The sequence below is a fragment of the Cervus elaphus genome, chromosome X (assembly GCF_910594005.1).
Source record: "Cervus elaphus chromosome X, mCerEla1.1, whole genome shotgun sequence".
Taxonomy (NCBI): Eukaryota; Metazoa; Chordata; class Mammalia; order Artiodactyla; family Cervidae; genus Cervus; species Cervus elaphus.
Window position 1 is genome coordinate 160,309,904 of NC_057848.1, and position 20,671 is coordinate 160,330,574.

Genomic DNA, 20,671 nt, shown 5'->3' on the forward strand with positions numbered 1-20,671 from the left:
CCCTGATCAATAATGGTCTTTCTTGATTTTTAAACGTGTGGGCATGAAATCTTTCTACACTTTACCTCTTTAAGCAGGGAGAATGAAACTCTACCTCATTTTCCCTAATATTTATGAAAGTCATTTTGAGGAAAAACGATCTTAAAAATTATTCACTGAAATGAAGATATTGATTTATTTAATTCACTAGGAAGGAATTTTATTTCAAAAGGTTTATCTTAAACTGCAAGGATGTGTATTAAACGTCACAATTAAACATTCCAAAGGTGAAGCTATGTTGTCAAAATGCCCATTTAACAGATATCTCAAAGCCACCCTTTGCTGATCTTCTGTAACCCCATTTTTTTTAAGTTTCTTTTTCTTTTTTTTAAACAAGAGAAAGTAGACAGATACATATTGGTAAATGGTAACTGTCCATATTCACATAAAGACACAGTGTAATCTCTGAACCCAGTATACAGAGAAAGGAGGAAAAAAGCTAGGATACTATATACAACTACACTGGGGCCTAGCACCCTCCAGCTTCCATCAGAGCTAAGGGAGCAGAAGGTTTTCTTTTTTCCCAAAGAGAATGGTAGTGTTGATTCCGTAAAGTTTTTGCTGGAACAGGAAGGAATAAAAATGAATTGGAACAGAAAGGAGTAGAGATTCTTTCCCACTGAATTCTGCTCAAAGTCTTTCCCCCCAAATAAGTCATGAACCATGGTATAAAGGAGAAAGTGAAATGAAAGTATTAGTCGCTCAGTAGTGTCCAACTCTTTGTGACCCCCTGGACTGTAGCCCGACAGGCTCTTCTGTCCATGGAATTCTCCAGGCAAGCATACTGGAGTGGGTTGCCATTCCCTTCTCCAGGGGATCTTCCTGACCCAGGGATCGAACCCGGGTCTCCTGCACTGGAGGTGGATTCTTTACTGTCTGAGCCACCAGGGAAGGCCATAAAGACAAAAGAGATCTCTAAAACAGGGAAACTGAGCACAAGGGGAGAGGAAAAAACAGACTGCAACTTGCCCCCAGGGACTGGAGAAAATTAAAAAAGGAAGGTTGGAATTCATCTGTGTTCCATTAGTCATCTTTTCCTTCATCTTCTTCTCCTTCCTCCCCCTCATTATCATCTTTGTCACTTCATCCTCATCCTCTTCTTCATCAATATCTTCCAATCCTCTTCCTCTTGATCATCATCATCTTCTTCTCCTTCTCCTTCCCCTTCCCCATCATCCATGACAGGAATCAAGTAATGGATTTGGTAAAATATCATCTTTGATGACCTCTCCTAACTCATCTGCATCTGCATCAGAATGATCAATAAACCAGGTGAAGAAGCTCTCTGGTCCCTCATGCTATCTCTTCCTGCTGACTTCATTCTGTGTTTGACTTAAATGTTCTGTCATGAAGATTTAGATTTTATTTTTATTTCAACACCTCATTCTTTTGTTGTGTGAAGTTATCATGGATATACAAGGGAGCCTATCCAAAGCCGGTTCTTCCTTCATCGTGCTCAGAGAGTTGTCTAACTGCAATGTACATTAGTTTAAAAAATCCAGCCTTTGAGCAAAAGAGCCGTTACTGACATCCGAAGTGTTCCCTCTGGTTTTCAGTCAATAAGAATACCTCAGACACAGTGATGACTTAACAGTTTGTCTACTGATGGGTAGGGAGGCTATGAGGGACTTGTGTTGAAATTGCATTTTGACAGTGAGCTCCCCTTTCACTGAGACCTTACATTTATATAGAGTGGCTGTGAGAGAGGTACTGATGGAAATTATCATAGGCTAAAGTCCCCCTAGATCATTCCCTGGGACCACTACTGTTTACATACTTATACCTGTCAGTTCAGTTCAGTTCAGTCACTCAGTCATGTCCGACTCTTTGAGATCCCATGGACTGCAGCATGCCAGGCTTCCCTGTCCATCGCCAACTCCCGGAGTTTACTCAAACTCATGTCCATCGAGTCGGTGATGCCATCCAACCATCTCATCCTCTGTAGTCCCCTTCTCCTCCTGCCTTCAATCTTTCCCAGCATCAGGCTCTTTTCAAATGAGTCAGTTCTTCACATCAGGTGGTCAAAGTATTGGAGTTTCAGCTTCAGCATCAGCACTTGTGTAAAATTGCATGAAAAAGCAGCAATAAATTGCAGGTCACAAGTGACATATCTGAAAGCTGTTGCTAGGCCTAGGGGATCCCAAATTGCCCAAACCAAATTGGGTAACATGGTTACCTACTGAGCACCCTTAGGAAATGCTGTCTGTAGACCAACAGAGAGACTGGTGGTTAAATATGTATTATGAAGTAAAAGAACTGACTACCTTGATAACAATCCGGCAGGGTGGGGACTTCCTTATGTTGAGTGATCAGGGGAAGGACTCCCTGAAGAGATGCCATTTAAGCTAAGACTGGATTAACAAAAAGGAACATGCAAGGGGAAAAATATTCCAGGCAGGAGGAAATAGCCCTTGGCAGGACACCCTGGATGGAGGGATGGGCTGCACTCACTGCCAGGCAGCTCCAGTCCCAGCAGTACTGCTGTCAGAAGGCTGAGTGATGAGGGCTGCCTAATGAATTGGGTTGTGTTTAAGATGCAGTACAGGTGTTGGCCTAAAAGTGGCTGCATCTTTACATGAGCAGGTGTCCCCTGTGGGAAAGGGGACCGCATGATGTGGTAGGTGAATGGAAGATACCAGTAGTTTGGCAGGTGGTTTAGGTTTTAAGTCTTCTGCCTTTCAGAGGTCCTTTGGTGACAATGTGGGACAGAATAAATTATAGAAGGTAGCTGTTATGGGATGAATTGTGTCTCCTCAAAATTCATATGTTGAACTTCCTAATGCCCAGTACCTCAGCATGCAACTGTATTTAGAGACATGGTCTTTATAGAGGTAATCAATGGAAGGTACTATAGGACACCAATATGAATGGTGTCCTTATAAAAAGAGATTAGAACAAAGACTTGCACAGAGGAAAGACCAGGTGAAAACGGAAGGAGAAGATAGACATCCACAGGTCAGAGAAGGAGGCCTTAAAGAAATCAATCCTGTCCACAGGCCAATCTTGAACTTCTAGCCTCCAGAAGTAAGAGAAAATACAATTCTGTTGAAGCCACCCAGTTTACAATAATTGTTACAGCAACCCTAACAAGAAAAGAGTAGCCAATATCCCTTTCCAGGATGGCTTCGGGGATCCAGATCTTGGACATTTGCTGTTGATTGATGTGGCTTTTTGCCTCATTGCTTATTCTGTGGATACCACAGAAAATTGAGAGATGCTGAGGTGCACTGGATGGAACATGCAATGAGTAACTCACTAAAGATAGTAAAGTAACAAACAGAGTCATGAAGGCTCTCAATTTCATCCCAGCTTTTACCCAGTCCTAACTACAGTATCTCTTCTATCAAGCATGATCACCTCCATGACACAGGGCTAGTGTCTCCTCTGCATATTTAGGAATCTGTGAGCGTCCTACCCTTGACCCAGTAGAACTAGGATGGACTCAGCAGGACGGTGTTCCTACTAGGGTGAGGTCCTGGCCGGCTCCATGTAGGACTTACGTCCAGGCACCATGACCCCACGCAGGCAGTGGAAGAGAAGGTCAGGGGTCCCAGAAGCAGAGGTGTGGGCCTGCAGAGAGGGAGTGGGGTGTCCCCACCACCCTCCCCGGAGGACGGGTGGGATGGGTGGCAGCGGTCTGCACTCGCAGCCCACAGGGAGCTGACAGCTGGGTCCACGTGAGGAGCTGGTGCCCCGGCCACAGCAGTGCCAACCTTGCCTGCTCGCCTGCCCACCTCAGGTCACGCAGAGCCGCCAGTAGAGAGAGGAGTCGTCTGTGAGAGGAGAGATGGGCACGTCGCTCCCCAACTTGCACACGATCCAAGGAGTAGTATGAGAGTGGCAGCACCTGGAGCTCTGGTGACGGTGGACCCAGGCGCCGAGACTGTCCTGTGGGTGGGATGGAGACTGGTGCCTGCCCCTCAGCTGGAGAAGGCTGAAGGTGAAGGCCAGCTCGAGCCTGCATGAGAGAGAGGGGGCGGCTTTGCCAGCAGTCTGCGCCCGGATGGCTGCTGGGGCCAAGTGGAGGCCACTGAAGGGAGCTGGACGGGCCTGTGGGGCCCAAGATCCACGTGCAGGGCCCAGGGAAGGCGGAGAGTGGGCAGGCAGGGCGAGATGGAAGCCATCGTCTGTGCCAGGGAAAGGGCCAGTGCAGAGGTCGCCACACCTTCTCCGAAGGCCCCAAGTGCAGTCTGGATGGACAGGAGGGCGCGCCGTGATGAGGCCACCATCAGGCAGGGGGCGCACGGGGAGCCCACCTGGGGAACCAAAGCTGGCCTTTTCCTCTCCTGCAGATCCCCGCCCCCTCCCCTGTCCCTTTTCCATCCCTCAGTGAGCAGGAGTGGGGGAGGTCAGGGGCTCTGGGCAGGAGGAGTGGAGCCTGGAGAGCAGAATGCATCCTGCACAGGCCAGCCCAGTGGGGGAGGGAAGCTGGGTGTTAGTGGTGGGAAGACAGTTGATCTAGGTTTTGATCAGACTGGCCTGAGCTCTTAAACACCCAGAAATGACACGCCGGCTCCATCAGTCCCCCCAGGTGCTGCAGGGAGTGGAGGAGAGAAAGAGCTGACAGCACCCAAGGCAGCGATGTGAGGAGCAGAAGACTCCTACTGCGCTCTCCTGAGGCTGCGTGTGCTGCACTGCTGGGCGCAAGCCAGAGAAGTTGGTAGCTGCTCTCGGAAGCCCGCTGTGCAGGCTGCGACATAGGCCCTGAGAGTTCAGTGATGGGAAAATCCAGGTCCCGCCAAGGACATTCCCGAGAAGCTGGCCCAGAGAGACGTGGAAGATGAATGAAACGTGACAGAACCAATTCCTTTGAAATCATTACTTACAGATCTTGATATCAGGTGGCTTTTTGCTCATCCTTGACTTTTCTTAAAAGTAGAGTGGATGATGCAAGTAAAAAAACTAAGTGGTAGAAACTTCTGCTTTTATTAGATCAGGTTGTGTTAAGTGTTCTTGGGACTTTGAAGATAGTAAACAGGTGTTTTCAAGGTTTTGTTGTAAAGTTTGGTCCAGATTTTTGAAAAGATTTTCACAGGAAGTTTTAAATGTTGCAAGTATTATCTCAGGAAATTACGATGAAATTCTAGTCCATTTTCCAGGTCAACTGAGACGTTTATCTGCCTCCTTGACTCAAATAATGTTTTTATAGGATAATTGATCATTTTTAGCAGAGAAGTAGAAGTGTAACTCAAGCACAGTGTTCTCTTTCTGAGTAAAATGATGTAGGGCACAGAATGAATTTCTTCCTCTGATTATTCAGGGAGAAGCCTTGTGATCTAAGAAGGAACAACATGCTCTTGTATCCATGGTAAGGGGATTAACGGTCTTGTGCTTGTAAAATAGCAGCCCAGCTCCTATTTAGTCCTTTGATTTCAAGAAACAAGAGCCCGATTCTTCTCAGCCCAGTTGGCCCTGTCTGGTGCGTTTGATGAGAAGTAGCAGCGGGGCCAGTTCTTAGACAGTTACCTTCAGTCCAGGGCTCCCCACACTTTCGGAAAGGGAGTGGACATTTCCATCTTGTTAGTGGTTTGCTGACAGAAGCAATTGTTTATGCCTAAGTATTACTGTTTCTGACACAGTTTGACAAAATTATTATTCAAGTGAATACAAAGAATTCCATCAGACCCATGTGTATTTACAAATCTTGAAAATGTATGATACTTTTCTATTTAGCTGTGCTAGTGCAATTTCACTCTATTTATTTTTACTGAAGCGTAATAGATCCCATTATGTGACCTGCAAGTGTAAAACATAATGGCTTGATATTTGTGTGATTGAGAGACGATCACCACAATGGTTAACATCTGTCACCATACATTGTGATAAGATTTTTTTTTCTCGTGATGAGAACTTTTAAAGATTTAGGCATTTCCATTTATTTATTACATCAGAACATGCTTTAAAAGACATGTTTATGTGAAGTAATTAGCCTCCAACTAATAAAAAAAAATAAAAAAAAAAAGGAAGAGAGTTCCAGAAAAACAAAAACAAAACAAAAAAAAAAATAAAAGACATGTTTAGTTCAGTAAGTGCTGTTGGCTGATTTTTCATTTCATGCAAACCCTAGAGGACAGTCACTGTGGTCACTTTGGGATGAAAAGTCATGGAAGAAGTCATGCTGGTTGGACATGATGTATAAATGGAAGGAATTTGCATCTTTTGGTCGCTAAGTAAATTGTCTACTGAAATCTGTAAATCAGTCTTCATGTTATTTACTTTAGCACCAGCTTTCTTTACATGTACACTTCCTCTTGGCTCTTTCTATCTGCACCATATTCAGGAGTCTTCGTATACTAGAGAGTCCTCTGTGTTATGTTGTCTGAATATTTGTGACTGGGGAAGAAAGGTTTGGGAAAGAAAGCTCCCTCCTTTCCTTTATTCCTTTTCTATTATAGCTATGCTACCCCCAACTTAGTTTCTCTGTTACTCTCTTTTTGGGATAATGTAGGAACAGTGAATAAAACCAATGGAGCTCATTTCTCCATTCTGTTAGTTCATCCATCCATCCATTTCACAGTCCCTGAGTGTCCACATGGACGGCTCTTTGGGAATACAGGGCCACACAGTGTAGGGTAGACCTGTGCCTTGGCCTCAGGCCCCAGGCCCGGAGAAGTCTTGTGTTGCTGATGGACAGGGTGTTTGATAGGCTCCCAGGGGATGTCAGCTGATAAAATTGAAAATGGTGTTCAAAGCTTAGTCTATGAAGTTCTCCTGTGGGTAAAATTTAGAACCCCTCCTGACAAAGACTATGGACAAGTCACATGGAATTCAGAAGTCCTTGCTCTCCCCATGATCCTCGGTCAATTCTCAGATGAAGCATGGAGATTGTGGGCAGATTCTGGCATCTTGGGAGTTTTGGCTCCCATGTTGGATTTAATCTTTTGTTAGGCTCACACTGTGAACTTGAACTTCAAGAGTCTTTTTTTTTAATTATTTTTTTAATTGAAGGATATTTGCTTTACAGAATCTAGTTGTTTTCTGTCAAACCTCAACATGAATCAGGCATAGTGCACATGCCATCTCCCGCTTGAACCTCCCTACATCTCCCTTCACATCCCACCCCTCTGGGTTGATACGGAGCTCCTGAGTTCTAAATTCCCATGAGTCATACAACAGATTCCTACTGGCTACATATTTTACTGGCTTAAAGCTGGCTTAAAACTGAACATTCAAAAAACTAAGATCATGGCATCCAGTCCCATCACTTCATGGCAAAGAGATGGAGAAATAATGGAAACAATGACAGACTTTATTTTCTTGGGCTCCAGAATCACTGGAGATGGTAACTGCAGCCATGAAATTAAAAGATGCTTCCTCCTTGGAAGAAAAGGTATGACCAACATAGACAAAATTTAAAAAGCAGAGAAATTACTTTGCTGACAGTTCAGTTCATCTCACTTCAGTCACTCAGTCGTTTCCGACTCTTTGTGATCCCATGGACTGCAGCACGCCAGGCCTCCCTGTCCATCATCAACTCCCAGAGTCTACCCAAACCTGTGTCCATTGAGTCGGTGATGCCATCCAACCATCTCATCCTCTGTCATCCCCTTCTCCTTCTGCCCTCAATCTTTCCCAGCATCAGCGTCTTTTCAAACGAGTCAGCTCTTCGCATCAGGTGGCCAAAGTATTGGAGTTTCAGCTTCAACATCAGGCCTTCCAATGAACACCCAGGACTGATCTCCTTTAGGATGGACTGGTTGGATCTCCTTGCAGTCCAAGGGACTCTCAAGAGTCTTCTCCAACATCAGAGTTCAAAAGCATCAGTTCTTTGACACTCAGCTTTCTTTATAGTCCAACTCTGACATCCATACATGACCACTGGCCGTGACTAGACGGACCTTCGTTGACCAAGTAATGTCTCTGCTTTTTAATATGGTATCTAGGTTGGTCATAACTTTCCTTCCAAGGAGTAAGTGTCTTTTAATTTCATGGCTGCACTCACCATCTGCAGTGATTTTGGAGCCCCCCAAAATAAAGTCATCCACTGTTTCCACTGTTTCCCCATCTATTTGCCATGAAGTGATGGGACAGGATGCCATGATCTTAGTTTTTTGAATGTTGAGCTTTAAGCCAACTTTTTCACTCTCCTCTTTTACTTTCATCAAGAGGCTCTTTAGTTCTTTCCTTTCTCCCATAAGGGTGGTGTCATCTGCATATCTGAGGTTATTGATATTTCTCCCGGCAATCTTGATTCCAGCTTGTGCTTCATCCAGCCCAGCGTTTCTCATGATGTACTCTGCATATAAGTTAAATAAGGAGGGTGACAATATATAGCCTTGACGTACTCCTTTTCCTATTTGGAACCAGTCTGTTGTTCCATGTCCAGTTGTAACTGTTGCTTCCTGATGTGCATACACGTTTCTCAGGAGACAGGTCAGGTGGTCTAGTATTCCCATCTCCTTCAGAACTTCCCACAGTTTATTGTGATCCACAAAGTCAAAGGCTTTGGCATAGTCAATAAAGCAGAAATAGATGTTTTTCTGGAACTCTCTTGCTTTTTTGATGATCCAGTAAATGTTGGCAATTTGATCTCTGGTTCCTCTGCCTTTTGTAAAACCAGCTTGAACATCTGGAAGTTCACGGTTCACATATTGCTGAAGTGTGGTTTGGAGAACTTTGAGCATTACTTTGCTAGTGTGTGAGATGAGTGCAATTGTGCGGTAATTTGAGCATTCTTTGGCATTGCCTTTCTTTGGGACTGGAATGAAAACTGACCTTTTCCAGTCCTGTGGCCACTGCTGAGTTTTCCGAATTTGCTGACATATTGAGTGCAGCACTTTCACAGCATCATCTTTTAGGATTTGAACTAGCTCAACTGGAATTCCATCAACTCCACTAGCTTTGTTTGTAGTGATGCTTTTTAAGGCCCACTTGACTTCACATTCCAGGATATCTGGCTCTAGGTGAGTGATCACACCATCGTGATTATCTGGATCGTGAAGATCTTTTGTGTGCAGTTCTTCTGTGTATTCTTGCCACCTCTTCTTAATATCTTCTGCTTCTGTTAGGTCCATACCATTTCTGTCCTTGATTGTGCCCATCTTTGCATGAAATGTTCCCTTGGTATCTCTAATTTTCTTGGAACTCTCTAGTCTTTCCCATTCTATTGTTTTCCTCTATCTCTTTGCATTGATCGCTGCGGAAGGCTTTCTTATCTCTCTTTTCTATTCTTTGGAACTCTGCATTCAAATGGGTATCTCTTTCCTTTTATCTTTTGCTTTTCGCTTCTCTTCTTTTCACAGCTATTTGTAAGGCCTCCTCAGACAGCCATTTTGCCTTTTTGCATTTCTTCTTCTTGGGGATGGTGTTGATTCCTGTCTCCTGTACAACATCACGAACCTCTGTCCATAGTTCATCAGGCACACTTGTCTATCAGATCTAGTCACTTAAATCTATTTGTCACTTCCACTGTCTACTCATAAGGGATTTGATTTAGGCCATATTGAGTGGTCTAGTGCTTTTCCCCACTTTCTTCAATTTAAGTCTGAATTTGGCAATAAGGAGTTCATGATCCGAGCCACAGTCAGCTCCTGGTCTTGTTTTTGCTGATTGTATAGAGCTTCTCCATCTTTGGCTACAAAGAATATAATCAATCTGATTTTGGTGTTGACTATCTGGTGATGTCCATGTGTGGAGTCGTCTCTTGTGTTGTTGGAAGAGGGTGTTTGCTAGGACCAGTGCGTTCTCTTGGCAAAACTCATGTGCCGTCACAGCTGCCGCTCCTTGACTTTGCCGACAAAGGTCTGTCTAATCAAAGCTATGGTTTTTCCAGTAGTCATGTATGGATGTGAGAGTTGGACTATAAAGAAAGCTGAGCACTGAAGAATTGATGCTTTTGAACTGTGGTGTTGGAGAAGACTCTTGAGAGTCCCTTGGACTGCAAGGAGATCAAACCAGTCAGTGCTGAATATTCATTGGAAGGACTGATGCTGAAGCTGAAGTTCCAATACTTTATCCATCTGATGGGAAGAGCTGACTCAGTGGAAAAGACCCTGATGCTGAGAAAGATTGAAGGCAGGAGAAGACGGGGACAACAGAGAATGAGATAGTTGGATAGCATCACCAACTCAATGGACTGAGTTTGAGGAGGCTCCGGGAGTTGGTGAAGGACAGCGAAGCCTGACAGGCTGCAGTCCATGGGGTCTCATAGAGTCAGAAGGACTGAGCGACTGAACTGAACTGAAATGACCTATTTTAGAGATGGTAATGTAAGTTTCCATGTTACTCTCTCCATACATCTCACCCTCTCCAAGAGTCTTAATAGCACTAAATGCCCTTGCAGTTGAAGTCTCCTAACCCTCCCTAACCATAATAGCCAATCATTGTTAGCTCTTAGTGAGCATCTGTGAGTGAATGAAGACTGCCTAACATCCTGGCTCTTAACCCAGGGGCCCATCTCCTGGGCTACAGTGGACAGGAGAAGACAGTGTCCCACCCCCCATTTCTCCCTCTTGTTGCACCCGACTACCCTGGACAGATACTCCCTCGGTGAGCATAGTGGGGATGGTCACAGTAGAAGGATCTCTCTCCACCTGTGGTTTATCTCGTGTTGGACTTCAGTGTCTTACCCCTGTGGCAACCAAGACAGTGGTTAATTTCTCAAAGGATCTTCCAAACCAGGAGGCAGCCCCAGCCCACGGGGGCATGTCCATCTTCACATGAAGCCTCTGCTTTGCAGCTGCCTCCAGAAGCAGGCGTGTGCTTTCCCCTGGCCCTTTCCCCACAGTCTTGCTACTCTAGGAAGTAGGCTTACTCCATCTTAGGTCAGCTGCTTCAATCGGAACAAAATGGAAACACATCTCTGTAATTCTGTTTCTGTAGTTATTTGTAGACCACAAGCTTACTGGTGTGTTTGGTTAAAGCCTTAGGCTTGCTTTTTTTGGCCAAACCATGATGTAGGAGGGATACTTACATGTTCTTCTATTGAGGAAGACCCAAGGAGCTAAAACTAATCACCATTTTGCTCATATCAATTTTGGAGAAATGATGCTTCTTAAGACATAGAATGGGAGATATCCTAATAAATACTTGGCCCATTTGAGTATGTAAAAGAACTACTGTTAAAAAATTTTGCGTAATTATTAAGGCCACTATTATACAGATGAACTCAATATCTTTCGGTTGAATTCAGCTTATTTTCAAAGTACATTTGTATCTGTTATGTGGTTATCAATGAAGCCAGTAAGAACTGTTACTTTTCCATTGTCTTGTTTTATTCTTAGAGATCAGTTTACGATGCTCAGGTAACTTTAAAGATCACTGCTTTGCTCTTCTGTTTCTATGAATATGTGTACATTTTTCCTCTATTTCTCTGAATATGTGTATATCTTTATATAAATTTGACAAAGATATCTCTATTTATCTATATATATACTTCCAAAAGAGTTGCAATGTAATACGAAACTCCTGTGTACCAGGGCCCCTCCACCTGGGGGGACTTCATCCTTTCATTGCTCCCAAGGATATGTGGAAATATCTGAGCATTTTGGTTTTCACAGTTGGATGTGCTACTGGCAAGAGTTATTTAGGTTAAAATGTTAACAGTACTGAGGTTGAGAAACTCTGCTCTAGACCTGTTTCCTAATGGGTTAAATCACCATGACAGATATATCAAAGTTAAGAAATTAAGGTGAATTCAATATTATTAAACTATGAATTTTTTTTCCGTTTTTTGAAACCTGTGTCCTTTTTTTTCCCCAGAGCACCCGTTTTTATTCTAATCCATTCTAGGACACCATCTGCAACTTGCTTTGTTTTTCATGACCTTGTCACTTTTGAAGCGATTTCTCAGTGTCTGTCACCTGCATGTGGTACGTGCTGCATCCAGATAGCACCTCCAGGTGGCATATGGAAATGCGGTGTGTCTTGGGGCATGCCTATCTATAGATGCCTTGGCATTGAGCCAGTGGAGAGGAGAGATAATCAACGCAGTGCTGAGCTCAGGAGAGCCACACATCAGGAGGAATTTCCCCCTCAAAATGTCAACGGCACCCTCACTGACACACAAAGGTCCCAGTCCCTTTCTAGTAAATGATGCAGAGTGAAATGCCTTGTCTCAAGTCTAGCAAAGGGCAGGTAGTAAACTTCAAAATAAAAGCTTGATTTATTGAATTTCGGCCCAGGACCTTTGCTATGTAACAGTAACTGTCTCCATAGAAAATGTTGGCTTTAACAAGTATAGGAACAATTTTAATGATTCGGAAATCTTTATTTCTAAGTAGATAACAGCTTTTCCTTTTATTTGCTGAGGTGCTGTGTTTAGCCAGAGTTGCACCTGGTGAAAACTCTGAATGAAGAATTGGAATTCGTGGGAAGCGACAGTGGAGTTTCCTGGTGATGGGGACAGAGGAAGCGTTTGTGGCCCCAGTGTGTAGATGGAGTCGTGTGCATGCCTTCTCCTGCCTTGTTTCTCCTCATAGCACGCCTCCCCGCCTGTCAGTGTGCACGTTCATTTACGTGTTTACCTTCTGTCTCTGCCCTCTTAGAAACCGTACTCACTGGGATGGAGAAGGGACTTTGCTCTTTATAGCTTATCTTCCAACTCTCTAAAGGGCAATATTTTGAAATTCATGTTTGAACAGTATGTAAATATGCTTCAGATGGAAGGACTAATACAGGCAAAGTGTCCAAATGACCCCTTACTTGGTTCTGGCCTTCTCTATTATGCCAGCTTGTTACTTTGTATTTACTTAATTGATAGGAATGACTTGTGCTACCCATAATATGCCACTCCCATCTTTTTCACTTGACAGTGTATTTTTGAGTTTTTACCTTAAAAAAAAATGTAGCTCAGTAGTTTTCAACTAGGGGTCATTTCTGTCCTTCAGGGAATGTTTGGCAATGTCTGGAGACATGTTTGAGTGTTGTTACTGGAGGATGTCCTGATGATACCTAGGCCATAGAGGCCCGGTTTGCTGCTACACGTCATGCAACCCACAGGGCGTCCACAGCATAGAATTATCGGGCCCAAACCCAGCCATGAAGGAACCCCTAGGCTCTTTCCTTCCTTAAATCTGTGGAATAGTTGTTCCTTGGTAGCAATACCATATTGACTTTATCCCTTCCTCTTTTAGTGGACATTTAGGTTCTTCCGATTCTCTGAGCTGACTAAGGGGGCTGGCAAGAACCGCCTCACCATCTGTGTATGTGTGTCGGGGGGCATGTGAGTGGGTGGAAGAGTGTTTCTGGTGGCCCCACTGTGTTCAAGGAAACACTTCCAAATGCTGCTTCAGAAGGGCTGGACCCGTTGATGCCCACAGCACTGCCTGGGATTCCAATTGTCTGCATCCTTCCCAGCATTTGATATTAATCACCTTTTTGAGTTTTGCCAACCGGAAGATGATGAATGAGTACCTCCTTTTTAACAGTTGCATCGTCTGATTGTTAGGTGCTGTGTGCTTAGTTGTGTCCGACTCTGCCACTGCATGGACTGCCACCCACCAGGCTCCTCTGTCCGTGGGGATTCTCCAGGCAAGAAATCTAGAGTGGGTTGCCATGCCTTCTCCTGGGGATCTTCTCGACCCAGGAGTTGAACCGGGGTCTCCTGTTAATAAGGCCCCAAACATGAGTCATTCACACCCCATGCATTCTGTAAGCTGGGGGATATGTTAATGGCCAGCACACACCATTTCATTTTGTTCAGCTCTGTGTCTTTGAAAAAGGCATGAGTTGGGAAACCAGGCTTGAGAGTTCTGCCAGTAGAGGTCACTGTCCCTCAGTGATTCTCCACCAGTGTCATCAGGACCATGCCCCCATCCCACCCCGCCGGCAATATCTGGCAGTGACTGGAGACAGCTTTGATTTTCACAAAGTAGGTTATGTGCTGTCACCTAGAGGAGAGGTACCAGAGAGTGAGTGAAAGTCTCTCAGTCGTGTCCGATTCTTTGCCACCGCATGGACTGTAGTTTGCCAGGCTCCTTGTCCATGAAATTCTCCAGGCAAGAAACCTGGAGTGGGTTGCCATGCCTTCCTCCAGGGGATCTTTCCAGTTCAGGGATTGAACCCAGGTCCCCTGCATTGCAGGTGGATTCTTAACCGTCTGAGCAACCAGAGAAGCCCAGGAATTCTGATGTGGGTAGCCCATCCCTTCTGGGGATCTTCCCGACCCAGGAATCGAACCGGGGTCTCCCGTTAATAAGGCCCCAAACATGAGTCATTCACACCCCAAGCATTCTACAAGTTGGGGGATATGTTATTGGCCAGCACACACCATTTCATTTTGTTCAGCTCTGTGTCTTTGAAAAAGGCATGAGTTGGGAGACTAGGCTTGACAGTTTTGCCAGTAGAGGTCACTGTCCCTCAGTGATTCTCCACCAGCGTCATCCTGCACCATGCCCCCATCCCACCCCGCCGGCAATATCTGGCAGTGACTGGAGACAGCTTTGATTTTCACAAAGTAGGTTATGTGCTGTCACCTAGAGGAGAGGTACCAGAGAGTGTGTGAAAGTCTCTCAGTTGTGTCCGACTCTTCGCGACCGCATGGACTTGTAGCCTGCCAGGCTCCTCTGTCCATGAAATTATCTAGGCCAGAATACTGGAGTGGGTAGCCGTTCCTTTCTCCAGCACATCTTTCAAACCCAGGAATCGAACCCAGGTCTCCCGCATTGCAGGCAGATTCTTTACCAACTGAGCCACCAGGAAAACCCAGAGGGGAGATACCAAGGTTTCTGCTAAAACCCTATGATGCCGAGGTCTGCACCCCACAGAGAATTGTCTGGCCCCAACAGAACCAAGGTGGAGAAAACACACTGGATAAAATTCTAATATTTGAAAGGAAGACATGACAATCCTCATAGTAATAATGAAACTTTATTATTATTTAAAAGAAGAGTAATAATGAAACTTTATTATTATTTAAAAGAAGAACAACCTTTAACCTCTATTAAAGTTATAGAGGGGAAAGCACACCTTCCTGAGAAGGGTCTTCTTGGGGGAAAAGGCAGCAAGGAGTGAAGGCTGGGAATTAGCGGTGCCCCCTCAGTGTGGACTCTGCAGGGTGGAGGGGTGGCTCGGGGGCTGCGCTGATGTGCTGGCTGGGGTGAGGGAGGTGGCTTGGTGGTATATGTGACTCAGGCAGGGGTGGGGCAGGGCTCAGCTGGGTAAAGAGAACTGTGGGTGGGAGTTTCATGGGGAGGTGGTGGCCGGGCCCTGACTCCCTGGACGCGAGGGGGACATCAGGCTGCAGGAGGCCCAGGACAGAGTGCCGGTCTGCTCCTATCTCTGCAGGGAGGCTCTGTGACTCTGCCCTGGGGGTTGGGGGTGGCAGATGGGGAGAGATGGGGGGGGGTGCTGGCCTTGGAGCAGGGTGGGCTGCAGACAGGGAATGCTCAGGCAAGGCGGGAGGTCTGGCTGCTGCTCAATGTCCTCAGACACTGTTGCACCCGTAGTAGAAGCTGCTCCTCAGAGGCCCCGGCTTGGGCACAAAGGCAGGAACCACTCCATTCCTCCACACGGGCTGGAAGGCGGACAGCCTGGGCTCCGGACTCTGCCTCCTTCTCTTGGTCTCAGGACAGTCAAACAATTGAGGCTCGTCAAAGCTCCTTTTTCCTTTCTGGCATCAATTGAGGGGCCTCAGTCCGGTCTCATTGGCACAGAGATCCGGTTGCTCCGGTCTGGGCAGACACGTGTAGACGCTGCCCGTGCGCTCAGGGAGGGTGATCTGGATGGTCACCTGTCTCCGTCTGCTGCGGTGGTGGCGGCCGTTGCACCGGCGAGTCTTCCTGGAAGTCTTACGATGGCGGGAAAAGCGCAGCCCCATGAAGTGGTGGAGGAGCAGCCAGCTGGGAAAACTCCTCCAGGCCTGGGACGCCAAGGCCCTGCGGGCCAGCCTGCGGTACAAGGCGGGCGAGTCGTCCCGATGCCGGCTGCTGCGGGCCCGGTGAGCGCGGCGGACCGACCGGACGCGGCCTGGGTCCCGGCCCGGCGGGAGGCGGGCGGGCCTGGGCCGTGGGAAGCGGGGCTGCGCGGCCTTGTCTGTGCCCGGCCAGCAGCCCAGGTACCTGCTCAGGAAGCTGCCCATGCTGGCCTGGTGGCGGGTCGGATCTTCACGCTGCTTTGGCTTCTAGGCGACCGAGGTCAGCAGATGTGAAGCTCAAGAGTCTCAGGCGACTGTTGGCATCTGGCTACAGGCTGGCGTGTGTGGCGTTGGCACCTCGGGGTTCTCTGGGCTCAGGGTCCTGCGCACACTAGGAATGTGCCCCCGGACGCAGGACCTCAGCAGCTGCCCCTGCCCTCTGAGCAGAGTGGTTCCTCCAAGCTTCCGCTGCAGGCTCTGGATCTTGGCTCTGGGCAGATCAGCCTAGGAGTGCCTGAAATCCTTGCACTTTATATTTGAAGGGACAAAAATGAAACAGTGTACACGTTTTAGTGTTCTTGTCTTCTGAAGTAAAAGAGTGACTGAAAAGATAATGATTGGGCAATGTGAAGATACAGAAGCAAAGAATAACTTTTGGGCTAGGGAACTGTTAACAGTTTAGTCTGTAATTTGGCTACATAGCAGAATCACTTGACTCCCAGTTCCCTGAAAGATACAGATAAAGGCCTGAAACACATTACTAAACTGTTTTTACAGGAGGGTGACTCCCCACCCCTCAGGGCTTCCTGGGTGTCTCAGTGGTAAGAAAAAATCTGCCTGCCAATGCAGGAGATGCAGGAAACCCAGGTTCGATCCCTGCATTGGGAAGGCCCCCCGCAGAGGGAATGGTGAACCACTCCAGTAGTCTTGCCTGGGAAATCCCATGGATAGAGGAGCCTGGTGGGCTACAGTCCATGGGATCCCAGAATCAGACAGGACTAAATGACTGAGCTGGCAAGAGCACAACTCCCTCCATTTGAAGAATACTGCTGACTACAAGGATGTACATCCTAGACTGGTTGAAACTTGAAAATTGATGATGCTTGAAAGTTCACCTTGATGCCACCAATCTAAGAATTGTTCATGAGGTGATCATGCCCTGCTCCTTGAACACTATAAAACTCCTCACTACCCCCTCCAGAGTGGGTCACACAATCTTGAGGGCATTAGCCCACTGTGGCCCCCTCTGCCTGGCAAAGCAGTAAAAGCTGTTCTTTTATACTTCACCCAAAACTCTTTCTGTGTTTCTGTTCAGCACGGTTGAATAGAGACCAAGTTTAGGCAACAAAAACATAATGTGTACCAGGTCTTGAAAACTACAGAAAATTGACAGAAGTGCATTCTCTTTCATTAAGTAAAAAAGAACACAATGCACTTGAATGTTCCTTTAGGGAAAAGAGTGAATTTCCTTGTATCCCTAGAGGCTGTGTTTCTTCTAGTGAAAGTGGAAGTCACTGAGTCGTGTCTGACTCTTTGCGACCCCATGGACGAAGTCCATGGAATTCTTCAGGCCAGAATACTGGAGTAGGTAGCCTTTCCCTTCTCCAGGGGATCTTCCCAACCCAGGGATCGAACCCAGGTCCTCCACTTTGCAGGTAGATTCTTTACCAGCTGTGCCACAAGAGAAGCCCAAGAATACTGGAGTGGGTAGCCTATCCCTTCTTCAGCGAATCTGCCCAACCCAGCAATCGAACTGGGGACTCCTGCATTGCAGGCGGATTCTTTACCAAGTGAGCTCTGAGGGAATGGTTGCTAATGTCACTTTTGAAAATTTTATTTTTAAGGACTGGAGAAAGTCATTGAGGATTCATTTTTTAACCCTGACAATGTTGGTTTAGTGTGGACTCTCCTGTAATTTTCTACCTTCATACATTTCATGCACTCTCATATAGATTGTCTCTAATCTAAACACCAATGCCATTTCTTTCTTGTGAAAGAAGAAATGATCCAGGAATACAGGGAGGCACATTTCCAGTTTACACTTAGAAGCTGATACCTACAAAAGCAGTGTTCAAAGCCTCTTGCAAACATTAGAGCCCCTCTGTCCAAAAGTCTGTTATTGGGCCGACCCCAATACTGGAGTAAGAGAAGGGCAGAGACAGCGGCCAACAGAGGCAGCAAGTAGCCGATCAGCAGATTTGTCTGGTTCTGAGAGGTGAAAGGCTGAATGAGGGGTACACTAGAAAGATCTTGATGAGGAAACAGAAAAGACTTCAGTATTAGGGAGGCCAGGCCAAGTGTTGAGGAAACGGATGCTGTCAGCTAACAGGTGATGGAGGTTGCAATTCCTGCTGCCTTCCACTGAGTCATTCCTTTTGTTTTTGGGTTTGTTTTACTCTTGGTAAATTTCTTATTTAAGAATGATCCCCAAGCCTATGATTTGGAAATAAAGGAAATTTCCTATATTATTGTTAACAAGACATGTCTTCATAATAGTAGAAATGAGTTAATTCATAGCTAAGACACCTCTTAAGATGGTCATAACACCGAAGTGGAATTAAAATGCAATTTGGTATTTTTTGCTTATAATGTATTTTTTTTTCTTCTCATCATCTGCAGAATTTCCCACGTCCTACTTTGCAGTGTAACCCAGCGGGTGTCGTTCTGGTTTGTGGTTACCGATCCTTCAAGAAATCACACCCTTCCCGCCGTTGAGGTACAGTCAGCCATCAGGTAATCACTGCTAAGTATGCCTTCTCCTGGTAAATCAACTTGTTGATTAATTCACTGGTTTCATAGACTTTGAAGACTTCTCTCTCTCCTTCACAATGATTTGTTTATTAAGATGTCAGTGATTTTGCTGTGGTGGGCCAGAGGCCACCAGCATGGAGTGGGCAGAGGTTCAGGATGCTAGTAACATTCTCCAGTGTCCAGGACAGCACTTCCCAGCAAAGAACAGTTCAACCCCAAGTGTCGGTCGTGCTCTGGTTGAGAAGCTCTGCTTTAAACATTAGCTAAGAATTAGGTTCATTCTGTCTTGTTTTGGCAAGAACACCTTGCAAGGCAATATTGTCTGATGGTTCATCACATGCATTCTTGAGCCTGAATGCTCAGGTTTTGAATAGTCGTTTTGCCTCTTGATAGCTATTAGAATACAGACAAGTTACTTCCCCTCTTTTTGCTTTCTTCTTATCATCTATAAAACAGAAGTAATTATGGTATGCTCCTCTTGGAATTGTTGAGTAGATTAAATGCAAAGCATTTCGAGGGGCAAGTAATACCTTTGACTTTTATTTAGAAGTCAAGAAAACTATTCACATTTCTTGGGTTTCTAAGGACTTACCTTCTTGAGTTAATGTACAGTCCTTACTATTAAAGCATACTTTTTGGCAGAAAAAAGGTAATATCTTGACTCTTACATAAATGGAAAATAAATGCTCTCAAAGAATTTTGGGCTTTCCTGGTGGCTCAGGTTGTAAATAATCCACCTGCAATGCGAGAAACCTGGGTTCGATCCCTGGCTTGGGAAAATCCCTTGCAGAAGGGAACAGCTACCCACTCCAGTATTCTGGCTTGGAGAATTCCATGGACTATATCCATGGTGTCACAAAGAGTCGACATCGCAGAGTGACTTTCACTTTCACTTTCATCAAAGATTTTATTATCAAGTTAATGAGGAAATGAATAAGATGTTAAAACCGTTTTAATGGAGACTTCAAGGCAGCATGCAAATATAGGAATTGAAGATTTGTGGTGTTTATTTACTAAAAGATACACCAGTCTATCCATTGGCAATGCTCCACTAGACGCAATTCACCTGATTCTTTGCGGACAAGAATCATTTACATTATATTAGTTTTCTCGAACTTACAGATTTGAAAATTAATTCAAAGACAGTAAAAGGTGGAAATTGTTCAGAAGGGTAGACTGGCCAGACACTCAATCATATTTTTCACCCATTTGAAGTTTTACCCATTTTTTTCTGACAGTTCCCCTCCTCCTCTCCTTGGGATTAGAATAAACTTTCAAAAGTGAAATATATTCCTTTCTGCACAGAAGCAGAGTATGCAGTTTTTATTTCAATTAGTGTGCAATTTATGTGTGTCAAAACTTCAAATCCCACACATAATTGGTGTTGGGCAAATTGATTTAGAAATCAAGAAAAATATACACATTCTTGGGTTTCTAAGGATTTACCTTCTTGAGTTAATGTACAGTCCTTACCTTTAAAACATACTTTTTGGGGAAAAAAACGTAAAATCTTGTCTCTCATATAAATGAAAAATAAATATTATCAAAGATTTTGGGCTTCCTTTGTGGCTCAGCTGGAAGAATGAGTTCCCCAAATAATCTTGACCCTGAGAAAGAAAGATTGAAACAAAGTTCACTCTCCTTACAAAGGGATTTACAGGTTATTGAAATGCACATTTTTCTCATTATATCTAGTGAAAGAACTTATTTGCTCTTTGTAAAATGTTAGCATTTAAGGCAATATGTCTATAATCGAATGCCAATTGTTTTTGTGCGAACAAACATCTGTTTCCCTTGCTGAAGTGAAGGCATTGAGGCTCTGTACCAATGGAAAGTGGTTTAAGAAGAAGGTTTGAATTAAATTGTTTCTGCACTTTTGCCACTAAGAATACTGCTGAGAGACACTACTTAGGGAGTAAAAATTAGGAATATTGTATTTTGTGAGAAAAGGGATTTTATTCAAGCCCTGTGATCAGGGAGGACTCCAAGGAAAATGAGGGCACTGTGCTTAAACCTGGCTTCAGTTATTGTGAGGAGGAGGAGTGAGTGCTTAGGCTGAAGGTCGAGGATGGAGATGAATATGTTCAC

At 45.2% G+C, this 20,671-nt stretch overlaps 1 protein-coding gene and 1 long non-coding RNA gene across 6 annotated transcripts in view; one reads left to right on the plus strand and one right to left on the minus strand.

Moving 5' to 3' along the window:
- Positions 1-20,671, plus strand: part of LOC122689554 — an 82,163-nt gene that overhangs the window by 58,900 nt on the left and 2,592 nt on the right. For both annotated transcript variants that reach the window (XR_006339850.1, XR_006339849.1), the window contains one exon: positions 18,452-18,565. This is a non-coding gene — a long non-coding RNA (uncharacterized LOC122689554). The remainder of the gene's footprint in view (positions 1-18,451; positions 18,566-20,671) is intronic.
- LOC122689552 (carbonic anhydrase 5B, mitochondrial-like) overlaps positions 15,039-20,671 on the minus strand; it is a 35,905-nt gene continuing 30,272 nt past the window's right edge. For 2 of the 4 annotated variants that reach the window (XM_043896100.1, XM_043896099.1), the window contains 2 exons: positions 20,057-20,190; positions 15,039-16,360 (listed from right to left, as the gene is read on the minus strand). In XM_043896100.1, the coding sequence (XP_043752035.1) occupies positions 15,596-16,057 (462 nt within the window). In that variant the 5' untranslated portion in view covers positions 16,058-16,360; positions 20,057-20,190 and the 3' untranslated portion in view covers positions 15,039-15,595. Of the gene's footprint in view, positions 16,361-19,856; positions 20,191-20,671 lie in introns of those variants that run through there. The other 2 variants (XM_043896105.1, XM_043896101.1) reach the window with 2 other exon arrangements.